Source organism: Papio anubis, chromosome 5, assembly GCF_008728515.1.
Source record: "Papio anubis isolate 15944 chromosome 5, Panubis1.0, whole genome shotgun sequence".
Taxonomy (NCBI): Eukaryota; Metazoa; Chordata; class Mammalia; order Primates; family Cercopithecidae; genus Papio; species Papio anubis.
The window spans coordinates 41,776,394-41,802,208 of NC_044980.1; the positions used below are offsets into that span (position 1 = coordinate 41,776,394).

The window sequence follows — 25,815 nt, forward strand, 5'->3', positions numbered from 1 at the left end:
TGAAGTTTTGTCAAAGAATAATCACTAATATTTATATAGTATGTACTATATGTCAAAAACAGTTCTAAGTGTTGTATATATACTTGCTCCTTTAATTTGCACAACAAGCCTATGGATAGGTACAATTAGTATCTTCATCCCATAGGTGAGAAAACTGAGATACAGATTGAGAGACTTGCCCAAGGTCACTCAGCTAGGAAATTGTGGAGCCAGAAGTCTAACATAGGTAGCCTGCCTACAGAAGCATTCTCTTATCCATTATGCACCCATCCTCTTCATAACAAGTACTGTAGAACATAACAGAAAATGTAATGAACGAAAGATAGGAAAATACTAACAATGGTTTTCTTTGGGTGCTAGGACTATACATCCTTCACACTTACTTTACTATATTGTCCAAATCTTCTTTGATGACTAGGTAGTGCTTAGGTAATGGGGGGAAAATCTTTAAAATAAAAAAATTAGGTCATCCATAGGCTTGTACATAATAAGATTCCAACCTCAGAGAACAGAAGAAACACTTCCCTTGATCTCTAATGTTTCAAAGTATGGGATTTTCAGACATACTGACTGATTACCTTTGTGATCTTGGGCAAATTTTTAAAATTTTCTAAACCTTGGTTTCCTCATCTATAAAGTGAGGACAAAAAGCATCTATCTTTTAGGGTCGTGAGGACTAAATGAGATAATGCAGGTGAAACACTTGGCATAAAGCCTGTCACATAGAAAATGCTCAGTGAATATTAAGTGTTTTAGCCAAAGAAACAAACTATTTAATAAATCAAATAATTTTCATACTATTTTATATGTAAAAGGCACTTTTGCATTCTTACTTGGTAATATATACACTGGCTCAATATTATAAAGCAACTATTAAAACCCCTGCTAGGTGACAAGAAAATCTTCTCCCTGATCATATTTTTACATAATAATATTTGATACAATAAGTGATGCAAAAACATATAAAGTCACTATTAACTTAATCATACTAGAGCAAAAAATAATACTTTAGAGATTATATTATCTGTTGCTCTTCTGAATTCAAGTGACAGCATTTTTTAATGGGCAAATACGACAAAGATTCAAAGGCCACTGTAAGAAATTAATTGTAGAATTAATGCTCTAAAAGATTCAGTTGCTATTCTGAAAAATAAATCACAAAAGGAGGTTGATTACACAGGAAATGTACAAGAAAACATTTACAGTGAAAAAAGTTAATAAATTGGACATTTTCTTCATGACAGCAAAAAAGTTCAGAATGAACAGTAATGAAGTGGAAGCAGCACATCTTCACTGTAATATGGCTGTGTGTATGAATGAGACAGATAATGATTTATCATGCATTGTATGGATATGTATACTAGATGATTCCTTTTACACTATGCTCTCTGCACATATCAGCTCAGGACATAAAACAGTGATTCCTCAAATTGTGATCCCTGGGTCCCTGCAGGTTTAAACTTCAGACAAATCTGGGGCCATAGTGGATGAGATGGAGAGTAGGAATGTTTCTACACAATCCTGCCATACTCAGTGTACCCAAAACTACTCAGCTCTTATTGGATTTATTTATATTGTCTCATAATATTTCATTTGCTCAAAAGATTCAACAGCTAAAACCACTTGATCTAGAGTGACTGGTTTTGATATTCTTTCACATATGTGCATTTCAGAATCAACAGCACCCTTCAAACTTAACATTATACATTTTCTAGATAAAATTTTAAGTCACATTAGGCTAAATAAATTTAAAAGCGTGCAGCTAAAAACACAAAGTAGAATCTATGACATATTTCCTATGCTAAAATATAAAACCTAAGAAAACTTTTGCTTATGTGTCAGGCTATAAAAGGCTTTATTCATGTTAGTCATGTTAGTGTCTTTTATGCACTGTTTTTTTAAAAAGATGTTCTTTGTGCCTCATTAATATTAGCAAATTGTCAACTACTAATAGTTTTCATGCTTAAAATCTTATTTAATTAGTTTCTTAGAGAAGTTGCTTCATAAGCATTATCCCATTTCCAGATTGTTCCCACCCTTTAAGGCAAAGTCAGCAGTACACTGCGTTCATGCAGCTATTCCTGTCCCTCACCATGGCAGGCATGATTACTCAATCATAGCCACATTCCTCCAAGCAGAATGGGCCTTAGAATCCTTCTCAACATAGTACTCCAGGCAATCAACAGATAATGTATTGGTGCTATTGGGCAAATGAAGCGTATTACCATCTTGACCTTAAAGGTAGAAGACATCGCCCTCAGTTATCAATATGGGTTTTGACATCAGATGAAACTTCCTCCAGTCCAGACCTTTTTCCTATTCTTTAAATATTTTATAAATTTACCTAAGCAAAACCTAAGATGGCAAATCCACTAATATATGCATATTAATTTAACCACATGAAATTGTCACTATTCAACCATTTTTGACCCATAAAAACAGTAACTTCAACCTAATATATACATGTATACACACACATATGAAATATAGTGTGTTCCTCATACAAATAATCTGACAGCTATTTGCTTTGGTGGATGGAAACATTACTACTCTTCTACTCACTAAGATTAAAAAGGAATATATAATAGAGTTCATTTCCTATCTAATTACTGTAAAACAGTAAAAAGAGTCAAAAATAATTTAAATGTACTCTCAAAAGGCTGCAATCTACAACAATAATTACAAGTAAAATCATCGTAAAAGAGAAGAGCTACAGTGTGAAGGTTTCTGTAGCACCATTGTGCTTTTGCTCATTTGAAATGGAAAAGAACCTACCCTGCAATGTTGGCCATGGAGCTTAGTGCATCATATCCCTGAGCAATTGTAACTCTTGGAACCTGGTCCATTGCCAGAACTGTAGTTTTTCTTTGGGAAAGTTTATTTAGCAACTCTGGATTTTGGGCTGGGTAAATAAAACTAATCAGTGTTCCCGATGTCTTTAAAAGGTCAGCTTCATGAACACCTAATGTTGGATTAACCATAGGGGCTCGCACCTGGGAAAAAAATCAAGTCACAGATTAAAAATATAAATACCTTAATCATATTTTTAACTAAACAGGAAAACTTAGATAATATGCTATGACTTAAATAATACTCCAGAAATAAATCTGCCATCAATAAATTTCTGACTAAAAAAGCACACACAGACATATACCATCTATCCCCTCCCTAATGACCTGTGGACTGGTCTGAGTAAAGGGTACACACACCTGGGAAATACAAAATACTGAGACTGGTTTGACAATTAACTGCAGAGAGGTGAAAAAATATATGGAAGCTCTCCAGCAAACCTGCAGTCCCCAAAACTTATTACCCTGGTAATATTAACAGATATTAGAATAAACAGACAGGAAGTTTTGTTGTGTGTTCAATCCTTCAAGCAAGATTAAATCCTTGCTAATTTTGGTAAGCATAAATATTTGGAGTGATGAGACATTAAGAACATTGTAAACTAAGTATAGATTTATGTCACTTTAAAATTCCAGGTGACTATTTATAGATGAACACAACTCACACTAGTAACCTTGCTGAATTGGGTTTAAGTCAAAAGCTACAATATATTTTGTTACGTTAAGAAGTATCAACTAAGTCAATGAATACACACTCCATATGCTTGAAAGTTTCCAATATCCACTTTTTAAAGCCAAAATTTTTAAATTGCATTTTAAATATATTTTAAAATATGTTTTATATCCAAGTTTAAAATCAACCTTCAAATAAAATATCCCATTTCATTAGTTCCCAGTTAGCAATAGTGCTTTTAGGCAAGTAAACACAGAAAACACAGCCTCTGGGACTTATGTTTTAAATACAAACACAAACATTGGGTCAATAAGTTTATCTCACAGCATTTCACCTCAATTTACCTATGAGACACCTTTGTCTGCTATTCCCATTTCAGTTGTTGATCTGGTGATGCATATGTTTCTAGGTTCTGGACTTTAATTAAGGCTCTCTGACAAGGTCTACTTTTCCTCCAAGAAAATCTATAACATAGATTTAGTAAAAGTTAGAAAACAACTCTGAATTGATTCTACTGGCCCCTATCAAATGCTCAGCTGAGACCGTTGTCATCTGAGTAACTCAAGCCAATAGAATGTTTTCCTGAATGTGCTCCTCAGGATATTAACAGACTTGGCTCAAACGAGAGGCCCCCAAGATCAAGAAGTTCATTAACGCTAGTACTGTACAAGGTCATATAGTATTCTATGTTACAGTATTTCTGAGCACACCATTAACTGCTTATATACATTGTGAATCCCTAAAAGGAACACATAGCATTTCCAAAATGTAAACACACCCTTATAGGGCTTTTTCAAGACATCTCAAAAGATGATCTCTAGAATATATATGAGAATGAATTATACTTCTCTTTTCTCTAAGTAATTTTACTATATATCTAGTTATATTACCAAGTATTTGTAAACTTAAACCTTTAAAAAGCTTTAGCTGAGTTGCAGTTAACCCCCATACCACAAATTTTACTATTAACTTTCAATAGCAAAAATTGGTTTTGTAACATTAGCAAAAACCACCTGTCAAGTGTTAGGATTTTAAGGAAATAAAAAAACTATGTGATTGATACCTCGTAGAAACTAATGTAGAAAAAAAGCTTGTATTTCGTGAAAAAAGTGAGTTACTTTCCTGTTTGCCTTGGCTGCAGGAGGCTTAGCATTTAATTTAATGCTCAACTCTAGTTATCATCAGTGCTAGACCCTTGATACAGTCTCTTCCCCTTACTCTAAAGGATTTTTTATTTCATATTTTAATTCTCAAGTCCTTTAGTATATAGATTTCTGTTATATATTACCTTAAGAACTTATTTTAAAGTAGGTAAAGCTACTTGCCACTCAGCCCAAAGCTGCTTTCTCCAAAATAGTCATGTCCTCTCTAGAAATAGCACTTATGTCAGTGTAAATCATTGTGCCTTCAGGTGTCAGAAGATCACTGAACATTCAGTCCCAGACTAAGTTCCACACTTTCTTTCCATTCTAGCAGTAAATGTTCACGTGTGGGTATTCTGGATATATAGACCATGTAGAACAAATTTTTCCTAGCCAATTAAAAGAAAATGTTCATATAGCAAATGTAAAAACGAAGATCACTTTTTCTTTCCTCATGGTTAAACATAGATCATATTGTCTGATAAAAGTTTTACTGGAGTATGAAGAATATGACAACATGCAATCATTTCTTTGAGAAAAATACACTATTTGAAAATAGGAAAAGGTATAACTCCGGAGAAAGTAATTTAATTTTTCTATGAAAAGATTTTAAAAAGTTAGCATGCTATAAATGGGAGAGGAAAAAGGAATAATTACTTTGACCACCAAATCAGAAGCCAGCGCTTCCTTTGCCCCTTGGATTTGGGCACCTGCCGCTCTATAGTGATCATCTGAGAACTTGGAAGCTTCGCCCGCACCAGATTCCACGACAACATTAAAACCCTGCTTGACCAAGGTCTGAACGCCAGCAGGAGACAATGCCACTCGCTTTTCATTTTGGAATATCTCTTTGGGGACTCCAACAGTCAGTTGCTTATATGGAATTCCTACAAACAAGCAAAGGGAAAAAAAAATACATTTGGTAAAAAACAAACAAAAAATGTTTAAAAACAGTTTTCAGAAAACTGAAAGGGGCAATCTTTTCTTCAAAATACACCACACATGCAACCTGCTGTTCAGAATGATGTTCCTGATTCGTACTTATAATTCTTTGACTTTTTTGATAGAGGATAAGAAACTTTTATGCCTAGTCTTCTGAAACTTCTGAATATTTTATTTAATCAATCGGCTTTCTTCAAGGAATATAACAAATTTAGCTGATTTGTAGGCAGAAAAAAGTGGGTTTAGAGATCCCTCCACATGCTGATTCCACTCTTCAAACTAAGCCCCTCCGGTTATGGTCTCCTTGTCCTTACTTTTAACAAAAATGGAAGTAACTAGCTATTTTGAAGAACAACTGTATCCTAGACATTTTGATGGCCTGCCACACTCAAAGTTCCCTTACAGGCAATTTGGCCACAGACAATGCCTCATAAATTTCTAAGTGTTGTATTTTAAGATTTTACACACTCAGCCACTTAGACGAGGGATCAGCAACTGTGTCAAGGACAATCATCTACAGGGCAGATGAGGAAAACTAGCAGCTGCACCTTATGAGATGACTTAGACAGGAACTCTGTCCAAGGACACTATATGCTGGCCAGTGACTACTCAACCCACTGGGTTCTCTCTCAAGGAGTTTGAATGGGAGACCCAGAGAAAGGGACAAGGAGAGTAGATCAGTGCAAATGTTATTTGTAAGCACAGCTACAAGGTAATCAAAGGGAGGTCAGCAGTAACAGTGGCAGAAACATCAGTAGTAGATATTTAAAGAGAGAAGATGGGTCACAGCCATGAATTCCACAAATAACATTCCGCTTATCCAAGGAGTAGATGGGGGGTTTCTGGGCCCTCACACTTGCCAAGAATCCACATAGCAAACCCTCATCATAAAATATAATTTGATGTGATTCCATTTCTTGCAACCCAAAAAAGCCTATGTAGTACAATCTTATATTTAGATATGGTTCAGACCATCTTTAGCTATAGGATATCAGTTTCTCCTGATGTTTTACTTAATATGCAGCATAAACATTTTTTAATGAAGAGTATCTGTTTCTATCTAAGGTTTATTAAAGCTTAGGAAACCCATTCTTGCAACCTAAGATCTGAATATGTACAATTTCAAAATGATTGAAATTATCCGTACAGAGTAACTTATTAAGACCTTAGAGAAATTAAGTCAACCTAGACCTGAATTTGAACACTGTCTTAGATTCCACACTACCTATACAGTAATAATTTACAGTACACAAAAGGCAAATAATGCTGAATCCTACTCCTTACTTGAAGGAGAGGGAGGAAAATAATAGAAAGCTGGCAAATATTTGGATTGACATACAAAGCTCAATCACATACACTTATCTCAAGTTCACTTATCTGACAACTTCAAATTGTCAGGCTCTACATGGCAAAATCAAGGAAGCTACCAAAGATGACTGAAGCCATGTCAAAAGGATTTAGAAGCCAATGTGAAAGGGCTTCCACTGACCAAATAAGAGATAATTTGAGCACATACAAGGGACAGAGAAACTGGCTAAACAATACCAAGATAATTCAATCAGCCAAACCTAGAATGTTGTAAATTCTACATAGCAACAATGAAATTCTTCAGTATATTAAAAGGAAAAAAGAAGAGAGGAACTTATAGACAAAAGAGACATATCAAATGTGTGTGGACCCTGTTTGGATCACTCTTTGAACAAGCCAACTGTAAAGAAAAAGAGGAAGGAAGGAAGGAAGGAAGGAAGGAAGGAAGGAAGGAAGGAAGGAAGGAAGGAAGGAAGGAAGGAAGGAGGGAAGGAAAAAGCAATTGAAAAAATATGAATACTGACTATAGATGGAATTACTTACTACACTTTTCAATATAGTAATGAACTTATGGGCCGGGCGCGGTGGCTCAAGCCTGTAATCCCAGCACTTTGGGAGGCCGAGGCGGGTGGATCACGAGGTCAGGAGATCGAGACCATCCTGGCTAACATGGTGAAACCCCGTCTCTACTAAAAATACAAAAAAAAACCAGCCGGGCGTGGTGGCGGGCGCCTGTAGTCCCAGCTACTCGGAGGCTGAGGCGGGAGAATGGCGTGAACCCAGGAGGTGGAGCTTGCAGTGAGCCGAGATCGTGCCACTGCACTCCAGCCTGGGCGACAGAGCAAGACTCCGTCTCAAAAAAAAAAAAAAAAAAAAAAAAGTAATGAACTTATGGTTATATTAAGGAAAAAATAGACTCCTTATCTTTCAGAGATAAAAATAATTGGGAAATAGTGAGGAACCAGAAATTAAACAAAAGTGTCTTATACATAATCAATACAGAGATCTTGATGTCCATGGATTTACTCACAAGGACAGTATTCATGTCTTCAACACAGTTATTTACCTTTATTTTATACAAAATTTTATCACACAGGATAATCTGGCTTTCCAGAGCAGTTTAAAAGAAAGCATCTGAAGATAAAGTTGGAGGCTTATAGGGACAGATACCCTGCCAATTGTGACTTGTCATCTGAGAACAAGAAAAGAGACTATAAAATCTATTCAAGGCAGACATAAGATCTCAAAACACCTAGCAGTTTAGGGGTCCTTAATGAATAAACAAACGGTCCTACAAACTTAAAAAACAAAAGAGGGCATTATTCTATGTGACAAAGGTTGCCCCCCAAATATCCATCCTGTTCCTCCACCTTAATAAGAAAATGCCATTTTTAGCTGGGTACACTGCCATCTAGAATAAAAGACAAAATGTCCAAGTCTCCCTTACAGCTATAAACAGCTACACGTCTGAGTTCTGGACAGTGAAGTGAAGTGACAGAAGTACTGGGATGGTCTTTGGGCAAGACTGATGAAAAAGAGTTGACTTGGTTTAGAAGGGCCCCTTTTAGCCTCTCCTCCTTCTGGCCTGTACCCCAGAACAGAAGCAAGTAGACATCCTATCAGGGAAGGCCTTGTAGGCCACTGGAAGACTTCAGATCTTCCTCTGTAAGAGTTAGGAAGCAAGTGGCAAATTTTGAGTTAAGGAGTGACCTGACTGTACATTTTTAAAAGATTATTCTCACTGTCCTGTGCAGAACAGACTGTAGGGGGCAGAGGTAAAAAGCAGACCATGTAGAAGACTGGTGCATCAGTACAGGTGACAGATGATGATGGCTTGGACCAAGATGATAAAAGTAGCAATGGCAAGAAGAGGACAGATTGTAGATATGAGATAGAGCTGACCCCATACCTACTAGGAGAATGTAGAATGACTCCAGGGTTTCTGACCTGAGCAACTGCAATCAAATTGCTACTTACTAAATTGGAAAGCATTAATGTAGACCAATTAACATACTTAATTCCTAATTCCTGAGCAAAGTTGACCTGTATATGGTACAATTCTCAAATACCAACAAGGAATTAGAAAGGGCTTCTAGGAGAAATGGTTACAATGAGCAATAGGCTCCAGGGACAAGTCAACTGGTTTATCTTTTTCGTTTGTTTTTTCTATTACCTTTTCTTCTCTGTTAGCGCTGGAAATCAGGAACGTCTATAGTATATGGAAAACACAAGATAGCACTTACTTATTTTTTGTTTAAAATGATCACTCACAAGCACCAGGCCATAAAATTACATGGCTTTGGCTGGATGTGGTGGCCCACGCCTTTAATCGCAGCACTTTGGGAGGCCAAGATGGGCAGATCACGAGGTCAGGAGATCGAGACCATCTTGGCTAACATGGTGAAACCCCATCTCTACTAAAAATACAAAAAATTAGCCGGGTGTGGTGGCGGGCACCTGTAGTCCCAGCCACTTGGGAGAGTGAGGCAGGAGAATGATGTGAACCTGGGAAGTGGAGTTTGCAGTGAGCCGAGATCGCGCCACTGCACTCCAGCCTGGGAGACAGAGCGAAACTCTGTCTCAGAAAAAAAAACAAAAAACAAAAAAACACTACATGGCTTTTCCTTTTATCGATCATCAGATCTATTAGTTCCTATGACTTGAAGGTTTCATTTACAATCACTGAAGTGAGACTTTACCTGGTTTTACAGGCGCTTTACACCACAGTTCTTGGTGAGTATGAAATGTTCGTAAAAAATCCTTCTTCACATGTAGACCCTTACAGGACCCCAAATTGCTAAGTAAAGGACACGAGCAGCCAGTCACCAGTGTTTTCAGTAGGCTTGCCATGCTGATATGAGTTCCCAATTTTCTGACTCCCCAGTTTCCTTCAAGGCAAATCACTAAGAAAAAAGAAAATAGGATGTTTATATGCCAAGAAAAAAACTATCTGTCTTTTAAACATGAAAGACATTTTTAAAATACTAAGCTAAAGAGTTTGAAATATAACAGTTGTATGTAGACATGTACAAAGAATTTTATTTGCCAAGTTTGTTATTTACAGAAGATGCTCAAAATTCGTTTTCCAGTTCAGGCATTTGAAACTTGGAATCCATTTTCCCACTAAAATTGGAGTTCTAAACTCACTATTCAATTCCAAACCTAGGTCATATAATCTATTTGATCCTTAATGTAGCTGGAAAGCTTAAATACACACACATATTGCTACAGAATCAAGTCATATTTTACATGAAAGTTATCTTCTAAGTCAGCATGTCCAGCAAAAAGTGCATGTACTTCAGTTACCTTTGAATTTCCCTTAAATTACCTAAAATACTGTACAGTACAATGGTGACTTATATTTAGCCACCAGGTCATACCGAATACTCTGACATCCTATTCAGTGCAGCAGGATGCTTATCCACTGAGACCTCTGAACTGAGGCTGACTGAGTGAGTGAACACAAGATTCATGTTTGCCAAGTGTACCTCTCAAGAAAATTAAACACGCATGACATATGACTCTAAGAAAAGAAGAAAGAAAGAAAAATTCCATAGTATCTTTATCAAATAGGCTTGTGCTTGCAGATGTGGCCGTAACTATGAACACTTTTGTCAGTGGTTCTCACAAATGGCCACTTTTTGCCAGTTCTAACCAGGCTGGGTGAAGTGTCACTGGATTTTGTTGTTACTAAGGCTTCAGGAACTACCTCCACCTCCACCACATTCCTCAGTAGATCCCCAGGGATGCATGAAAGGCACTCCCGCTGTCCCCATAATTCCCAACGGTCCTCCATACCTTTCTCTTCTTTCTTTCAAGAATGGAAAGAAGCCAGGCACCGTGGCTTATGCCTGTAATCCCAGCACTTTGAGAGGCCAAGGTGGGCAGATCACGAGGTGAGGAGTTCAAGACCAGCCTGACCAGCATGGTGAAACCCCGTTTCTTCTAAAAATACAAAAATTAGCCAGCCCTAGTGGCTGGCACCTGTAATCCTGGCTACTCGGGAGGCTGAGGCAGGAGAATCGGTTGAACCCAGGAGGTAGAGGTTGCAATGAGCCGAGATTGCGCCACTGCACTCCAGCCCGGGTGACAGAGCGAGACTCCGTCTCAAAAAAAAAACAAAAAGGAATGGAAAGAAGCCAAGGACTTAGAACTTTATCAGCTAACTCAGCTAACACTGCTAACTCTGCCTGTAAGTTCTGCTGCATCATGTGGACCCTCACGGGACTGAGCACCTGATCCTAGTAGGCTCCGTAAACCTTCTTCCAGACTCCAGAGGGAGAAAGACTTAGCTCATTTTTAATTTCAGAACTGCTGCCACTGGCCAGGCATGGTGGCTCATGCCTGTAATCTTAGCACTTTGAGAGGTGTTGGCAGGTGGATTGCCTGAGCTCAGCAGTTCAAGACCAGCCTGGTCAACATGGCAAAACCTCATCTCTACTAAAAATACAAAGAATTAGCCGGGCATTGTAACGCGCATCCATCCATGTGAAGAGACCACCAAACAGGCTTTGGGTGAGCAAAAAGGTTGTTTATTTTCACTTGGGTGCAAGTGGGCTGAGTCCAAAAAGAGAGTCAACAAAGGGAGACAGGGGTGAGGCAGTTTTATAGAATTTGGGTAGGTGGTGGAAAGTTACAGTTAAAGGAGGTTTTCTCTTGTAGGCAGTGGTGGGGGTCACAAGGTGCTCAGTGGAGAGCTCCTGAGACTCATTGCCCAGGAGAAGGAATGGAGAATCACTTGAACTTGCGAGGCAAAGGTTACAGTGAGCCGAGAACATGCCACTACACTCCAGCCTGCCAGCCTGGGCAACAGAGCAAGACTCTGTCTCAAAAGAAAAAAAAAAAAAAAACCTGCTGCCACAACTCCCTGAAGAAACATCTTTAAAGTACCAGAAAGCATCATTGGTAATGGAAATTTTTAATCCAGAGAGCATTTATTCATAAGATGCCCCTTAATTCAACAAATATATACCAAGGACGGAGTTTTGCCATTAAGAAGCACTTGTAGAATCAAACTGAAATTTTCCTGGAGATAAGAAGTCAACAAATAATAATACTACAAAGTAGAGTAACACAAGCTCAGAGTCCTTTGAAGGATCAAAGAATGAGATTGTGTCCTCTTTGAGAGCTCAGAAAAGGAAGGGAAAGCCATTTGAGATGAAGAGAATCAAATGAAAAATAGCTAAGGAAGAAAGAATGCAAGATGTGTTTTGGCATGCAATTAAAAATATGTATGAATAATTCTTTGCATTTGGACAGACAGTTTTACATATTCAAAGTGTTTCCACACATCATGTCATTTTATTTCAGTCCTAAAGTATTCTCAAGTCCCAGAAATACCCTACTCATTCATTCATGGGTCACATCTAGAGTTATCATGGCTGAGAATAAAGAGAAAATTCGTTCAAAATTCAGCTACATATTCAAAACCTCTACCGAATCTACACCAAGAACTAAGGGAGATGCAAAGATGTGTAAAAGATTATTCTTGTCTTGAGTGAGATTTTTTTCCCCTACCGTTACTGAGTGACCTACTCCTATCCCAACCTCCCTGCTTACCCAAGTTTCTCTTCTTGGATCATCCCAACTCCCCAACAACCACCATTTTTATAGGGCTGACCAAGAGTTCCCAGACCTCATCAGCAAAAGAGTGAAGTGAGCTTTATAGAGTCCTGTATTGCCCGAATCTGCCACTCACTTACTGTTCAACCTGAATCTCCCCGTGCCTCAGTTAGCTCAACTATAAAAAGAGCACAGGTTTCAAAGGCCATTTTAGGCTCTAGAAATTTTACGATTAGATGAGACTTTGTAATGTTATAAAACTGAAGTCCTATTTCATGGCCTGAAATCTGGAAAATTTGTTCCTACGACTTGGAAAATGGTAATTTGATGTTCAGCAGATCCCTGGCTGAAAAGCCTTCATAGGCCAATTTCTGTGAAAAATTCCACTTGATTCAACTATGAACATACATGGCAGAGATCAGGAGGTCATTTCTTGGCAAGAGCAGTACATATCACTAAGTCTAAACCAAATACAAATGGCCCTGAAAGATAGAGAATATTTAAGCTATCTTATCATTGGCCTGTACAGGTTTATATGAAAGATAATACTCCATCTTAATCATCACATTTTCCTCCATCTTCACTGTAAAGCTCTCATTTATCCATGTGCTCCTGTGGCTTTGAAGCAATAAGAAAAAAACTTTATAAGTCAAAATTAGGGGGGAAAGAAAACACAACATTTTTAGCATTGCTTTCATATGTATGTTTAATGTAACTTATATGGGCTATTTCCCCTATTAGATATTAAAATCCTTGAGGGCAAGCACCCAACCTACAGAGGGAGGATACTACAGATATTTAAGAGAGTCAGCTCCGGATCTGTGGATTGGAAACCCCCACTCTACAACTTATTGGCTGTGTGACCTTGGGAAGTCACTTAACTTCTCTGTACTTAATTTCCTTAACTTTAAAATGGGGAATAACAGCACCCAGCCAGGAAGGTGGCTTGCCTATAATGCCATCTCTTTGGGAGGCTAGTGGGGAGGACTGCTTGAGGCCAAGAGTTCAAGACTAGCCTGGGCAACATAGTGAGACCCCCATTGCTGGAAAAAAAAAAAAATTAATTAGCAGGGCATGGTGGTACAAGCCTGAAGTCCCAGCTACTTGGGAATCTGAGGTGGGAGAATCGCTTGAGCCCAGGAGTTCCAGGCTCTAGTGAGCCATGATTGTGCCACTGTACTCCAGCTTGGACAAAAGAGCAAGACTTGAAAAAATAAAATAACAGCACCTACCTCTCAGGGTTGTTGCCAGGATTGAGAATATCCTTATGAGCTGTTATATTCACTTTGGTATTACTTCTCCCCCAGTGCTTTGCATAACACAGAGGAAGTCAGTATCTTTGACTGAATGAATGAATAGGGCTAGGTAACCTTAAGCCTAAGTACCTATTGAGCACATTTTCCAAGGATTTTCAGAAAATTTCCTTTGAAAAGGAAATGTTTGTGTAGCCTTGTGGAAAACTGATTCTATCAGCAAAGGTAAGCAGCCTGAGCGCACCTGCTGGAAAGAAGGTGATCCTAAACTGTCTGTTAATAAAAAGTCAAGGTTTGCAAATAAAAGGGGTACAATGGAGATGAGGGGCACACTTTAAATAAGAAGAGTAGGTAGGCACCTAAGCCCCACGCGCTGTTCCGAATAAGTCTGTCCTACAAGACTCCTGACAAACAGACCACCTAAGGACTGGCCAGCACCGCAGGGTGAATAAAGGACACCGGCAACCATAAACAAGTCACGCTTTTAAAAGCGAGACATACCAGCAAGGACACAATACCCTACTGAGCCAGCTTCAGCTAGCAGGCGCCGTGACCTTACCCAAAGCCACCGGTGTCACGGCTACTGCCACCGGTGCCGCCCCTTGCTCAGCAACTAACTGCCACCCACTGGCATCTGCACGAGACCGCTATTTATAACCTCCCTAGGAAGCCGATTGGCCAGGGCTGCAAATAGTCATTCCGGCTGTTGAGTTTGAACTAGCTCTGCCCAGGTCGCCCTCTCCGCTGTCTCTTCCTCCTCACCAGCCTAGGCCCCAGAAACTTGCAACCACCACCGCCAGACCGCCCCGACTTACACTCACAATTTGTGCTCGCAATCTCCTATGTCCCCAGCTGGACACCCTCTCCGAACTCCCTCAAGGGTCAAGGATACCTCAGGTGCATCCAGCTGCCACCTCTCTGGGTGAACCGCCCATCGAAAGTCCTCTATGACCTCCCTCTCCACCAGCCCCCATCTTGCAGGCCGAAATGACGCCGTACGACTCTCGCTGTCCCCCAAAGCTACAAATATCTGCACCTGCACAGCTGCCGCCTCATTCCCTGCCCCTCTGCGGGGGCCCAGTTCCCAAATCCACCCGCCCACTCCCTGCGACATCTCCCTAGCAGGAGACGAGAAAGGGACCCCAAGAGGCACGGTTCTTCTTCCCCATTTAAGCCTGCGGCCTGCGGACACCCCAGTGCACCCTGTGCCCAGGACACCGCCGACCCCGCCCCCGCTTTGCTCTTTGACAGGTCTCTCTCCAGGCGAGGGCTGTGGTCTTCAGGGAAGGCCGGAGCCCCTTTCCCAGCTGCGCCCTAGGCGCGCGCCCCAGCTGCCCGCACCCGCCAGTGCCGCCGCGCTCACCTGGGCCGGGAGGCTGACAGCCTTGGGCTGTGCCCTGCGGGCCGCGAGGGGACGTTGCGCTGGCAGACCCGGGCTTGGGCCCCGCGGCGCTGAGCCTCCAACCCGGAAGAACAGCCCCAACTCTGCAGCTGCCGGCGGCCACGTGACGGCAGCTCTGCTCCCACCTCGGCCCGCGCCCCTTCCCGGTCCCGGCTTTCTTCCCGCCAGGCCCCCTCCACCCGATCGCCGCGCGCTCTCCGGACCAAAAGGCGACCTCACCAAATGCCCTCTTTGAGTTCAAAGGCTAGGTACCCCCAGGGGCCCTTCCACTCTCGGGAACAGCCAAAACCTCTTTGTCTCTGCCTCGGCCCGCGGCCCCCCGCCCCGCCTCCGCTCTTTCCCTCCGCCAGTCCTTGTCAATCAAACCTGGAACCAAACGCGGCAGCTGAAGTTCTCAGGGACACATTTGCTTCTCCCCCTGAAGAACCAGTTACAAAGCGTGAATTCCTCTCTGGGGTCCCATCATAACAAAGAAACAGGTAATATAACTCCACTCTGGGTGGTACCTGCCTTTCCTCCAGCTCTCTAGGAAAAATCAGAACTTCTGTAACAGGAGAGGACGCAAGGGAAAGGGGCAGGCTGAGAAGGGTTGGTGAAGGGCGGGAATGGGGGCGTTGATTTTCCATTCTGGCAGGAGAGGTGGAGTTAAATTCCTCAGAAACAATGTCCAGGCTTGAAAAGTAACACACATCTGCGTGCTTGTCTTCCAGCACCAGAGCCAGCCTAGAGGAAGCTGGCTAGTGTCACTGCTAGTACGAATATCCCCGAGGCTGGAAAGCACCCCGGGTGGATGTTGTGAGCTTTCCAGACCAGGCCTTGGCTGTTTTTGTAAAACTATTAACCGTAATGACCTAGTCGTTCTTTTCACACAGTTCTGTTACTTATTCTGCAGGTGTATGCTGACTAAAAGTGGGAGGAATAAAAAAACAGAGTGTAAAATGGTTCACTTGCCCAAAACTTAATCATCATGAAGTGTCAGTAACGTCATTTCTTTCTATTAATTGAAATTTTGATACAAGTAAAATAATTATGACTCTAAAAGGCATAAGCAGAACAGGTATTCCAAATCTTTAAAAAGAAAGGAGCCGCAGGGAAACCCTTAGTTTGAGAACTTGTCTTGTGATTAACCTACACAGAAGGTCATTCAACTAATGGATTCCCACTGCAGTCCAAACTCACAGACAGGAAATGACACAGCCCCATGTTTTAAAATAATAATGAGCCGAGTTAAGTGTGACCATAGGGAGGGTTACCAGATACTAAAGGTACAATGAAGTGGGATTAGTAATGGATAAGGATTTTCAACTATTGATTTAAAACTTTTTGTAGGGGTCTGAAGTTGCTGCTTTGTCTTTTAGGGTTAATAATTCGTGGTTCCCAACTGGGCACAATTTACTTCCAAGGGATATTTGGCAATGTCTAGAGACATTTCGGTTGTCACAACTGGAGAGGGGACATATCTAATGGGTTGGGGCCAGGGATATTACTGAACACCTCTCACTGCACAGCCCCTCACAACAAAGCATTATCCAGCCCCAAATGTCAATAGTGCTGAGGCTGGAAAATCCTGGCTTAAATTAATGCTCAGTACATTATTTAATTTAACTTGCTTATAAGTCTATACCACATGAAAACAAACTCAAAGATAACATACTATTTTTTCACTTTTGAAAACAGTGAATGGTAGGCATATGATACTTTTAATAACAAGCATGTGATTATTTTATTCTGCTTACTTGTACAACATAATTTGGGTGCTATTCCTTCGGGTGAAAACATTTGTCATTTGAAATGCTCTGTTTCAGTCCTTAAGCTTCTACATGTAATTACAGCGTGTTATTCATAAAGGGAGTCCCCAGTGAAAATAGGATTAAGTTACAAAAGTTTACTTTTAAGTTAGTTGCTTCTAAGTCTTAGACACTGTCTTGAATAAAATTTTTGTAGAGATTTGATATTCCCTATTAAGTTGTAAGGGCCTTTCCCACTCTGACATCTACTCTTTCCTCCCTGACTACCTTGACCTGCAAACTCTTATTTTAAAATATTACCTCTCACATATGTGTAATTTTTCATTACAGATTGTTCTATTATTGAATAATTTTTAAAATATTTTAAAATTAGGATTAACATCAAAATTTAAACCCTTTGTAGTTTAGGAGTTTTTGTAGTCACAAATGCTTAAAAATAGTTTTTAATAATTAGAGTTCTAATCTACCAGAAGCCAAAAGAATGAAATATTTACAATACTATAATATACCATTTGGATCTGCTTTAAAGCCTAAAAACCAGAGAGGTGCCCAATAGCCAAAAATCAAAACATAGGCTGAACCTGAGAAGACATGTAATCAAAAACTGACCTCTAGTGATGGCTTGTTACCAAAACCCAGCATCTAGGTAAAATCAGGCTAAAGAAAAGGTAGTTTTAATGTCTTCTCGTTGTGGTTATTATGTTAAATGGTTATTGACAATTTATTGTCTCAGCTTCCCTTTTATAAATAATTATTAGTAAAGTGAACAACCCCAGAGAGATAGGACTCTTTAATTTCAGTGTATCTAACAATGCAGACACTCAACAGGTTTTAAAGGAACCATCACTAACCTTAATCTTAGCCCTCTTCTCCCAGGCTGACCAATCAAGAGTGTTTGATTTTAGGAAACAAATGTTAACTGACTAAATGAGCTGATGTTAATCAACATTAACTGGAAGAAAAAAGAGAACCGATATTAAAGAGCCAGCACAAAGTTCAATAATTGGCATTTGTTTAAGCTACATAAGTAAAACCAGTTTGCATTTGAAATTTTTGTGAGCATCTAAAAAACTAGCTCATAGCATACTATTGTGAATATTGTCCTTTGCATATAATAAGTACGAATTACAAAAACCTATGGATTTTTTTTTTTTTTTTTTGAGACGGAGTCTTACTCTGTCGCCCAGGCTGGAGTGCAGTGGCTGGATCTCAGCTCACTGCAAGCTCCGCCTCCCAGGTTCACGCCATTCTCCTGCCTCAGCCTCCCAAGTAGCTGGGACTACAGGCGCCCGCCACCTCGCCCGGCTAGTTTTTGTATATTTTAGTAGAGACGGGGTTTCACCGTGTTAGCCAGGATGGTCTCGATCTCCTGACCTCGTGATCCACCCGTCTCGGCCTCCCAAAGTGCTGGGATTACAGGAAACCTATGGATTTTTAAATCAATATAAAAAATTGGCCGGGCACTGTGGCTCACACCTATAATCCCAGGACTTTGGGTGGCTGAGGCAGGCAGATTGCCTGAGGTCAGGAGTTCAAGACCAGCCTGGCCAATATGGTGAAACCCCATATCTACTAAAAATACAGAAATTAGCTGAGCATGGTGGCAGGCACCTGTAACCCCAGCTACTTGGGAACCTGAAGCAGGAGAATCGCTTGAAACCGGGAGGCGGAGGTTGCAAGTGAGCCAAGATCACGCCATTGCACTCTAGCCTGAGTGACAAGACCACAACTCCATCTCAAAAAAAAAAAGAAAAAAAAATAGAAAAGTATCTGTGTAATCATAGTTTAGGGGGTCTGGGAAGCTGGTGAGGAGTAGAAGCTATGTTAGTTTCCTAGGGCTGCTGTGAGAAATTACCACAAACTGGATGGCTGAAAACAACAGAAATCTTTTCTATCACAGTTCTGGAGGTCAGAAGCCCAAAACGAAGGGGTTGGCAGAGAGGATTCCTTCTGGAAGTATTGAGGGAGAAACCATCCCATGCCTCTGCCAGAGCTTCTGTTGGTTGTCAGCAGTCCTTGGTGTTCCTTGGCTTATAAATGCAGCCAGTCTCTGCCTCCATCTTCACATTGCCTTCTTCTCTACGTGCCTGTGTCCAAACCTCCCTCTCCTCTCTCTTGTAAAGATACCAGTCAGTGGTCTTTAGGACCACCCTAAATCCAGAATGGTTTCTCTCTTGAGATCCTTAACTAATTACATCTACGAAACCTGTATTTCCAAATAAAGGTGGATACAAATAGTTTGATGGGGGACAGTATTCAGCCTACTACATGGGCATTCTGTGTGTTTAAGGGTAACACACTGTAAAGAGGGTTTTGGGGGTTTTTTTGAGGGGGGGAGTTTGTTTTTTGAAGAGGGATAGATTTGCCAGTTCTTGAATTTAAAGTGAAAATCCAAATTATTTGAGGGAAATTCAGTTGAAAGTCATTTTATATTAATAATTGGGGAAAATTTTCCTTAGTTATATACCGGGTTTACTGGTTTAATAAACACTCAACCTAATTGAAACTTTCCTGCAATTTTTATATATCATATATTTATCACCATTATCAAACTACTTGATTATAAAACTCCATAATAGTGTTTGATAAAAGAACTTCAGCCAAATTAAATTTAAAAGAGTTTAATTGAGCAATGAACCATTCATGAATTGGGCAGCCCCCAGAATCACAGCAGATTCACAGACTCCAGGGCTGCCTTGTTGTCAGAACAAATTTATAGACAAAAAAGGTAAAGTGATGTACAGGAATTGGAAATGAGGTACAGAAACAGTGACATTGGTTACAGCTCAGTGTTTGCCTTATTTGAATGCAGTTTGAACATTCAGTAGTCTATGAGTGGTTGAAGTACAGCCGCTGGGATTGGCCACCACTCAGCTATTGTTACAAGTACATACTTATTAAGTTAGGTTTTCAATTTTGCCTATTAAGTTAGATTACAGTTCCTCCACAAAGACTCAAATATAGAAGTACGGAGTCTTTCTCAGGCCATATTTAGTTTGTTTTAACACACTGAACATTTTTATAATATTTCACTTTGTAAATACTGCATTTGATTAAAAATTCTAATTTTAATATAAGTTTTACAAAGCATCATCTCTTTGAAGATCTTTTTTTATGCTACATGTTACCCATAACAGAAAAATAAAAACCAGAATATCTCACCTCTACTGGTTTTTGTTATAGTCTCCTATCTCCTCTCCTCCTACCATTTGTTATCAATTCTTTTCTTTCTCTTTCTTTTTTTTTTTTCTTTTTTTTTTTTTTTTTTTTTTTTTTGAAACACTCTCACTCTGTAGCCCAGGCTGCAGTGCAGTGGGGTGACTTCAGCTCACTGCAACCTCTGCCTCGTGGGTTCAAGTGATTCTCCTACCTCAGCCTCCCAAGTAGCTGGGATTACAGGCGACCGCCACCACGCCTGGCTAACTTTGTATTTTTGATAGATGGGGTTTCACCATGGTAGCCAAGCTGGTCTTGAACTCCTGGCCTCAAGTGATCTGCCCACCTCAGACTCCCAAAGTAGCTGGGATTACAAGTGTGCGCCACCATGCCCAGCTCATTCTCAATTATTTTACCACTTAAATTGTATACATGTTTCTAATGTTCCCTTGGCCCTCTGTCCTATTAACTCTAATACTTTCTCTGTGTACAATGTTACTTGTGCTAGGACCACTCCCAAAGCTCAGTCTCTAGCCCAGACCTCTTTCCTAAGCTCCAGACTCTTGCAGCCAACTGCCTGCTGGTCATTGCCATTGAGATATCCACAAATATTTCAAGCCAAACATGAGAAAATTCCCTACTCCCCTCCTTTTAGCTATAGCAAAACACTTGATGTTTCTTGAATGAATGGAGCAATTCCACACTTCCTTGACTTTCGCGTGCTTTTGCTTCAGTCTAGAATGCTCTCCCTACTCTACCTTTTCTTTGCAAGCTTGTGCTCATCCTTTAAGGTGTAGCTTTTGTCTCTTCCTCTGTGAAGTATTCTAGGAAGCCTTGTTCGACTCTTATTTCCTCAAGCTTAGCACAGTGTTGGCACATAACAAACGCTAAATAAAAGTTAGCTAGATCAATAAGAAGCAGCCACTATGGAAGAAGATTGGATTGAATCCTGAGTCTGGCTGAGTACCCTTGGGAAAGTTCAACTATAAAAAATATGGAGACAATAACTATTTTACAGGCTATTGTGAAGAGGAGAAGAGAATCTATGTAAAGAATATAGCCCAGAGTCTAGCCCATCATAGGTTTTAAAAAATGTGTCTGACTTTTGGCAAGGGTGCAAAAGCAATTCAATGAAGGAAAGATAACCTTTTCAACAAATGGTACTAATGCAGTTGGACATCTGTAGTCAAACAAAAATGAACCTCAACCTAAGTCTCACAGATTTTTACAGTAAAGTCAGGATGGAGTACACAGTTACACGTGAAACCATAAAACTTTCAGAAAAAAATAGGATAAACTCTCCAGGATCTAGGACTAGTCTTAACACTAAAAGCGTTATTTTTTTACCTTGTTTATGTTGAAGGACTACAAAAGCAATATTTATAAAGGGAAAACTAAAAAATTAAACCTTGTCAAGAAAAAACAAAAAAAAAGGCTGGTGCTGTGGCTCACTCCTGTAATCCCAGCACTTTGGGAGGCCAAGATGTGTGGATCACTTGAAGTCAGGAGTTTGAGACCATCCTGGCCAACATGGTGAAACCCCGTCTCTACTAAAAATACAAAAATTAGCTGGGCATGGTGGCAGGCGCCTATAATCTCAGCTACTCGAGAGGCTGAGGCAGGAGAATCGCTTGAACCCGGGAGGCAGAGGTTGCCGTGAGCCAAGATTGCGCCACTGCACTCCAGCCTGGGCGAAAGAATGAGACCCTGTCTCAAAACAAGAAACAAAACAAAACAAAAGCAAAAAAAAATTTAGCTCTGCAGAAGAGTCAGTTTTATATATATATATATATAAATTTATATATATATTTAAGAAATATGTAAATATACATATTTAAGAAATATAAATATATGCTTTTAAGAAATAGATATATATATTTCTTAAAAACTCTTAAAACCTAACACTAAAACAAAATTCAAATAGAAAATGGGCAAAAGGTATAAAGAGACGTTTCACAGAAGAGGAATATAAGCACATGAAAAGACGATCAACATCATTCACCATTAAGGAGGGAAATTAAAACTGCAATGAGACAACACTACATATCTATAAGAATGCTTAAACAGGGCTAAGCACAGTGGCTCATGCCTGTAATCCCAGCACTTTAGGAGGCCGAGGCGGGCAGATTGCTTGAGCTCACAAGTTCGAGACCAGCCTGGGCAATATGGCGAAACCCCATCTCTACAAAAAATGCAAAAATTAGCTGGGCATGGTGGCATGTGCGTGTAGTTTCAGCTACTCCAGAGGCTGAGGTGGAAGGATGGCTTGAGACTGAGAGGCAGAGGTTGTAGTGAGCTAGGATCCAGGATTGTACCACTACACTCCAGCCTGAGCGATAGAGCCAGACCTTGTCCCAAAAAAAAAAATGCCTAAAACGAAAAATAGTGATAATATCAAAATCTGGCAAGGGTGGGGAGAAACTGTATTATTCATACATTGCTGCTGAGAGTATAAAATGATACAGTCACACTGGAAAACAGTTTGATGGTTTCTTTAAAAAACCTGTAACTACCATATGGTTATACCATTTATATTCCTAGGCATTTATCACAGAGAAATAAAAATGTATGTTCACACAAAAACCTGTACATAATTGTTCATAGTAGCTTTATTCATAAGACAAAAACTGGAAACAGCCTATATGTCCTTCAACAGGTGAATGGTTAAACAGACTGTCATACATGCTTACCATGGAAGACTACTCAGCAATGAAAATGAGTGAACTACCGAAACACTCAACAACTTGGATCTCTCCCCAGAGAATTATGCTGAGAGGGAAAAGCCAGTCTTCAAAGATTACATACTTACTATTCCATTTACGTAACATTCTCTTTTATTTGTAGAAATAAAGGTCCCATTATGTTGTCCAGGCTGGTCTCAAATTACTGGCCTCTGGTGATCCTCCTGCCTCAGTCTCCCAAAGTGCTATAATCTATAATTATAGATTATATATCTATATATACATTATATTTAATATATAATGTGTATATATGTTAGTATATATATTTATAATGTGTATATATAGAGTTGTTGATATTGAGACCGAATCTCCCTATGTCGCCCAGGCTGGAGTGCAGTGGTTCAATCTCAGCTTACAGCAACCTCCACCTCCTGGGTTCAAGCAATTCTCCCACTTCAGGCTCCCGAGTAGCTGGGACTATAGACATATGCCACCATGCCCAGCTAATTTTTGTATTTTTAATAGAGACAGGGTTTCACCATGTTGGCCAGGGTAGTCTTCAACTCCTGGCCTCAAGCGATCCACCTGCCTCGGCCTCCCAAAGTGCTGGGACTACAGGCATGAGCCACCATACCTGGCCCCCTATATAATATTCTTGAAAAAATGAAATTATCGAAATAAAGAACAGATTGGTGGTTGCCAGAGTTTGAGGAGGGGATGAGGTAAAAGAGATGTAGCTGTGGCTATAAAAGGCCAACCCGAGAAATCCTTGTGGTGATAGAAATGTTCTGTATGTTGATTACATCAATGTCAATACCCTAGTTATGATATTGTATATAGTTTTGCAAAATATTACCATTGGGGGAAACTGGGTAGAGTCTACAGGGGATCTCTCTGTATTATTTCATACAACTGCATGTGAATCTCCAATTATCTCAAAATAAAATGTTTAATTAAAAAAATAAGCCTGACAGGTGTAGTAAAATAGTAATGGTAGAATCTAGGTGGTAGATACACAGGTAAGTATATAACATTCTTTCAAATTTGCTATTTTTTTAAATGTTTCTTTGTAAAATTAGAAAAAAAATGTTAAGTATTGTAATTATTCTGAGACTAAGCCCCTCACTGACACAATCTAAACAAAAAAAGTAAGGTACATTCGGTACATTCAGCTTACTGAAAATATTCATTAGTGCCTCTTTTCCTGTAGCATAAATTTGTCAAGTGAATTGCCCATAGATTAAGAAAGCAGTTTCATGAAATAGTTTTTTATTAGTGGAAGCAAACATTCAAGGTTCAGGATGCCATCCTGAATTTGGGATAAGAGGTTTTTCATCTCCCTTACCCCACACCTCATCTTTCTTCAGTGTTTTCAACATTTATTTGGCATGCTAATTGTCAAATTCCCCTTTCAAGTGATCTTTTTTTCTGATAGAGTGGCCAAGGTACTCTAGGATTGCATTGCTGGCACACTCTACTGTTAGGTGACAGTTTAGGCACTACATCCCTCTGTAGTGGCTTTTGAGTAGAGGACAAATCGTTGGAATTTATAGCATTAACTCAAAAATTCTAGAAAGCCTCAGGGAACAATTAACTTCAGGTTTTAAATTTGTCAGACCTGAAAAGTAACTATAAATTCATATTGATGGTTATGGATTCTTTGTTTCTTCATCTCCACAATGGGCTCAAGAGTCCAAAAGCATAAATCATGCCACCTTAGGACAGTAAGAATAGTTACTTTCTGTGTAATATTTCAGTTTATATACCACTTTGACATGTATTTCCTGATTTAATCACTTTAATAACTCAGAAGAAGGTTCTATTATTCCTGGGGTTTTGTTTGTTTGTTTGTTTTGTTTTATGAGATGGAGTCTCACTCTGTTGCCCAGGCTGGAGTGCACTGGTGGTATCTCGGCTCACTGCAACCTCCACCTCCCAGGTTCAAGCAATTCTCCTGCCTCAGCCTCCCGAGTAGCTGGGACCACAGGCACATGCCACCACGCCCAGCTAATTTTTGTATTTTTTAGTAGATATGGGGTTTCATCATATTGGCCAGGCTGGTCTCAAACTCCTGACTTCATCATCCACCCACCTTGGCCTCCGAAAGTGCTGGGATTACAGGCATGAGCCACTGCACCTGGCCTATTCCTGTTTTAAGGTGAAGAAACAATGGCTTAGGGTTAACTGATACATCTGAAGTCACAACAACAAGAATTAGAGCTGAGACTTAACTGTAGGTCTTTTGGTTCTAAGTTCAATGATTCTGGTGGGAAAGAGTATCCTCTGGGAGGGGATGCTAAAATGACTTCCTTGTGGGAATGAAGGTACCAAGAGAAGCAATGAAAACAGAAGCCCATTTATAGAGACAAAGAGGGAGTCCTCTGTGAGCATCAAGTCCCTCTCATTTTTCCCTCCCCATTCGTTTTCCTGGATTATCCTACTAATCCTTAATTTTATTTGAGATGAGACCTTTTCACAGAAGCCTTTCCAGACCATCCAAGGTTAAGTGCCCTTCCATAAGACTCAAGTTTTAACATTATTATAGTGTTTATCACTCTGTGTCTTAGTCTGTTGGGCTGCTATACCAAAATGCTATAAACTGGGTCATCTATAAACAACAGAAATTTATGTCTCACAGTTCTCGAGGCTGGGAAATCCAAGATCAAGGTAGCAGCAGATTTGTTATCTGGTGAGGGACTGTGTCCTCAAAGACAGCTAAAACCTCACATGGGGAAGAAGCAAGGTATCTCTCTGAGTCTCCTTTTATAAGGATACTAATCCCATTCATGAGGACTCTCCCCTCACGACCTGATGATCACCTCCCAATACCCAAGGTATTGGGTATAGGTATTACCCCCTAATACCATCACCTTGGGGTTAGGATTTTAATATATTAATTTTGCAGGGACATAAACATTGGGTTCACTGCATTCCATATTATTTCCTATTTGTATAATTCCTGCACTGAAGTGCAAGCTGCTTGAAGATGGATATTTTATCTTATTCATTGGCATGTCATCCACACCTAACAGAGTGTCTGGCTTTCTTAGGCAGTCGGAATATACTTGTTAAATGGAAGGAAAGCATTGTGAATATTCT

General features: G+C 39.9%; 1 protein-coding gene across 7 annotated transcripts in view; it reads right to left on the minus strand.

The window, feature by feature from the left end:
• The window catches only part of NNT (nicotinamide nucleotide transhydrogenase), a 97,124-nt gene extending 81,401 nt beyond the window's left edge, over positions 1 to 15,723 (minus strand). The window contains exons 1-4 of one of the 7 annotated variants that reach the window (XM_009208384.4): positions 15,642 to 15,723; positions 9,614 to 9,817; positions 5,322 to 5,551; positions 2,776 to 2,993 (exon numbers count right to left, since the gene is read on the minus strand). In XM_009208384.4, the coding sequence (XP_009206648.3) occupies positions 2,776 to 2,993; positions 5,322 to 5,551; positions 9,614 to 9,764 (599 nt within the window). In that variant the 5' untranslated portion in view covers positions 9,765 to 9,817; positions 15,642 to 15,723. Of the gene's footprint in view, positions 1 to 2,775; positions 2,994 to 3,866; positions 3,968 to 5,321; positions 5,552 to 9,613; positions 9,818 to 13,708; positions 14,179 to 15,092; positions 15,261 to 15,350; positions 15,442 to 15,497 lie in introns of those variants that run through there. The other 6 variants (XM_009208381.3, XM_009208385.4, XM_009208386.4 and 3 more) reach the window with 6 other exon arrangements.
• Positions 15,724 to 25,815: the final 10,092 nt, after the last annotated feature.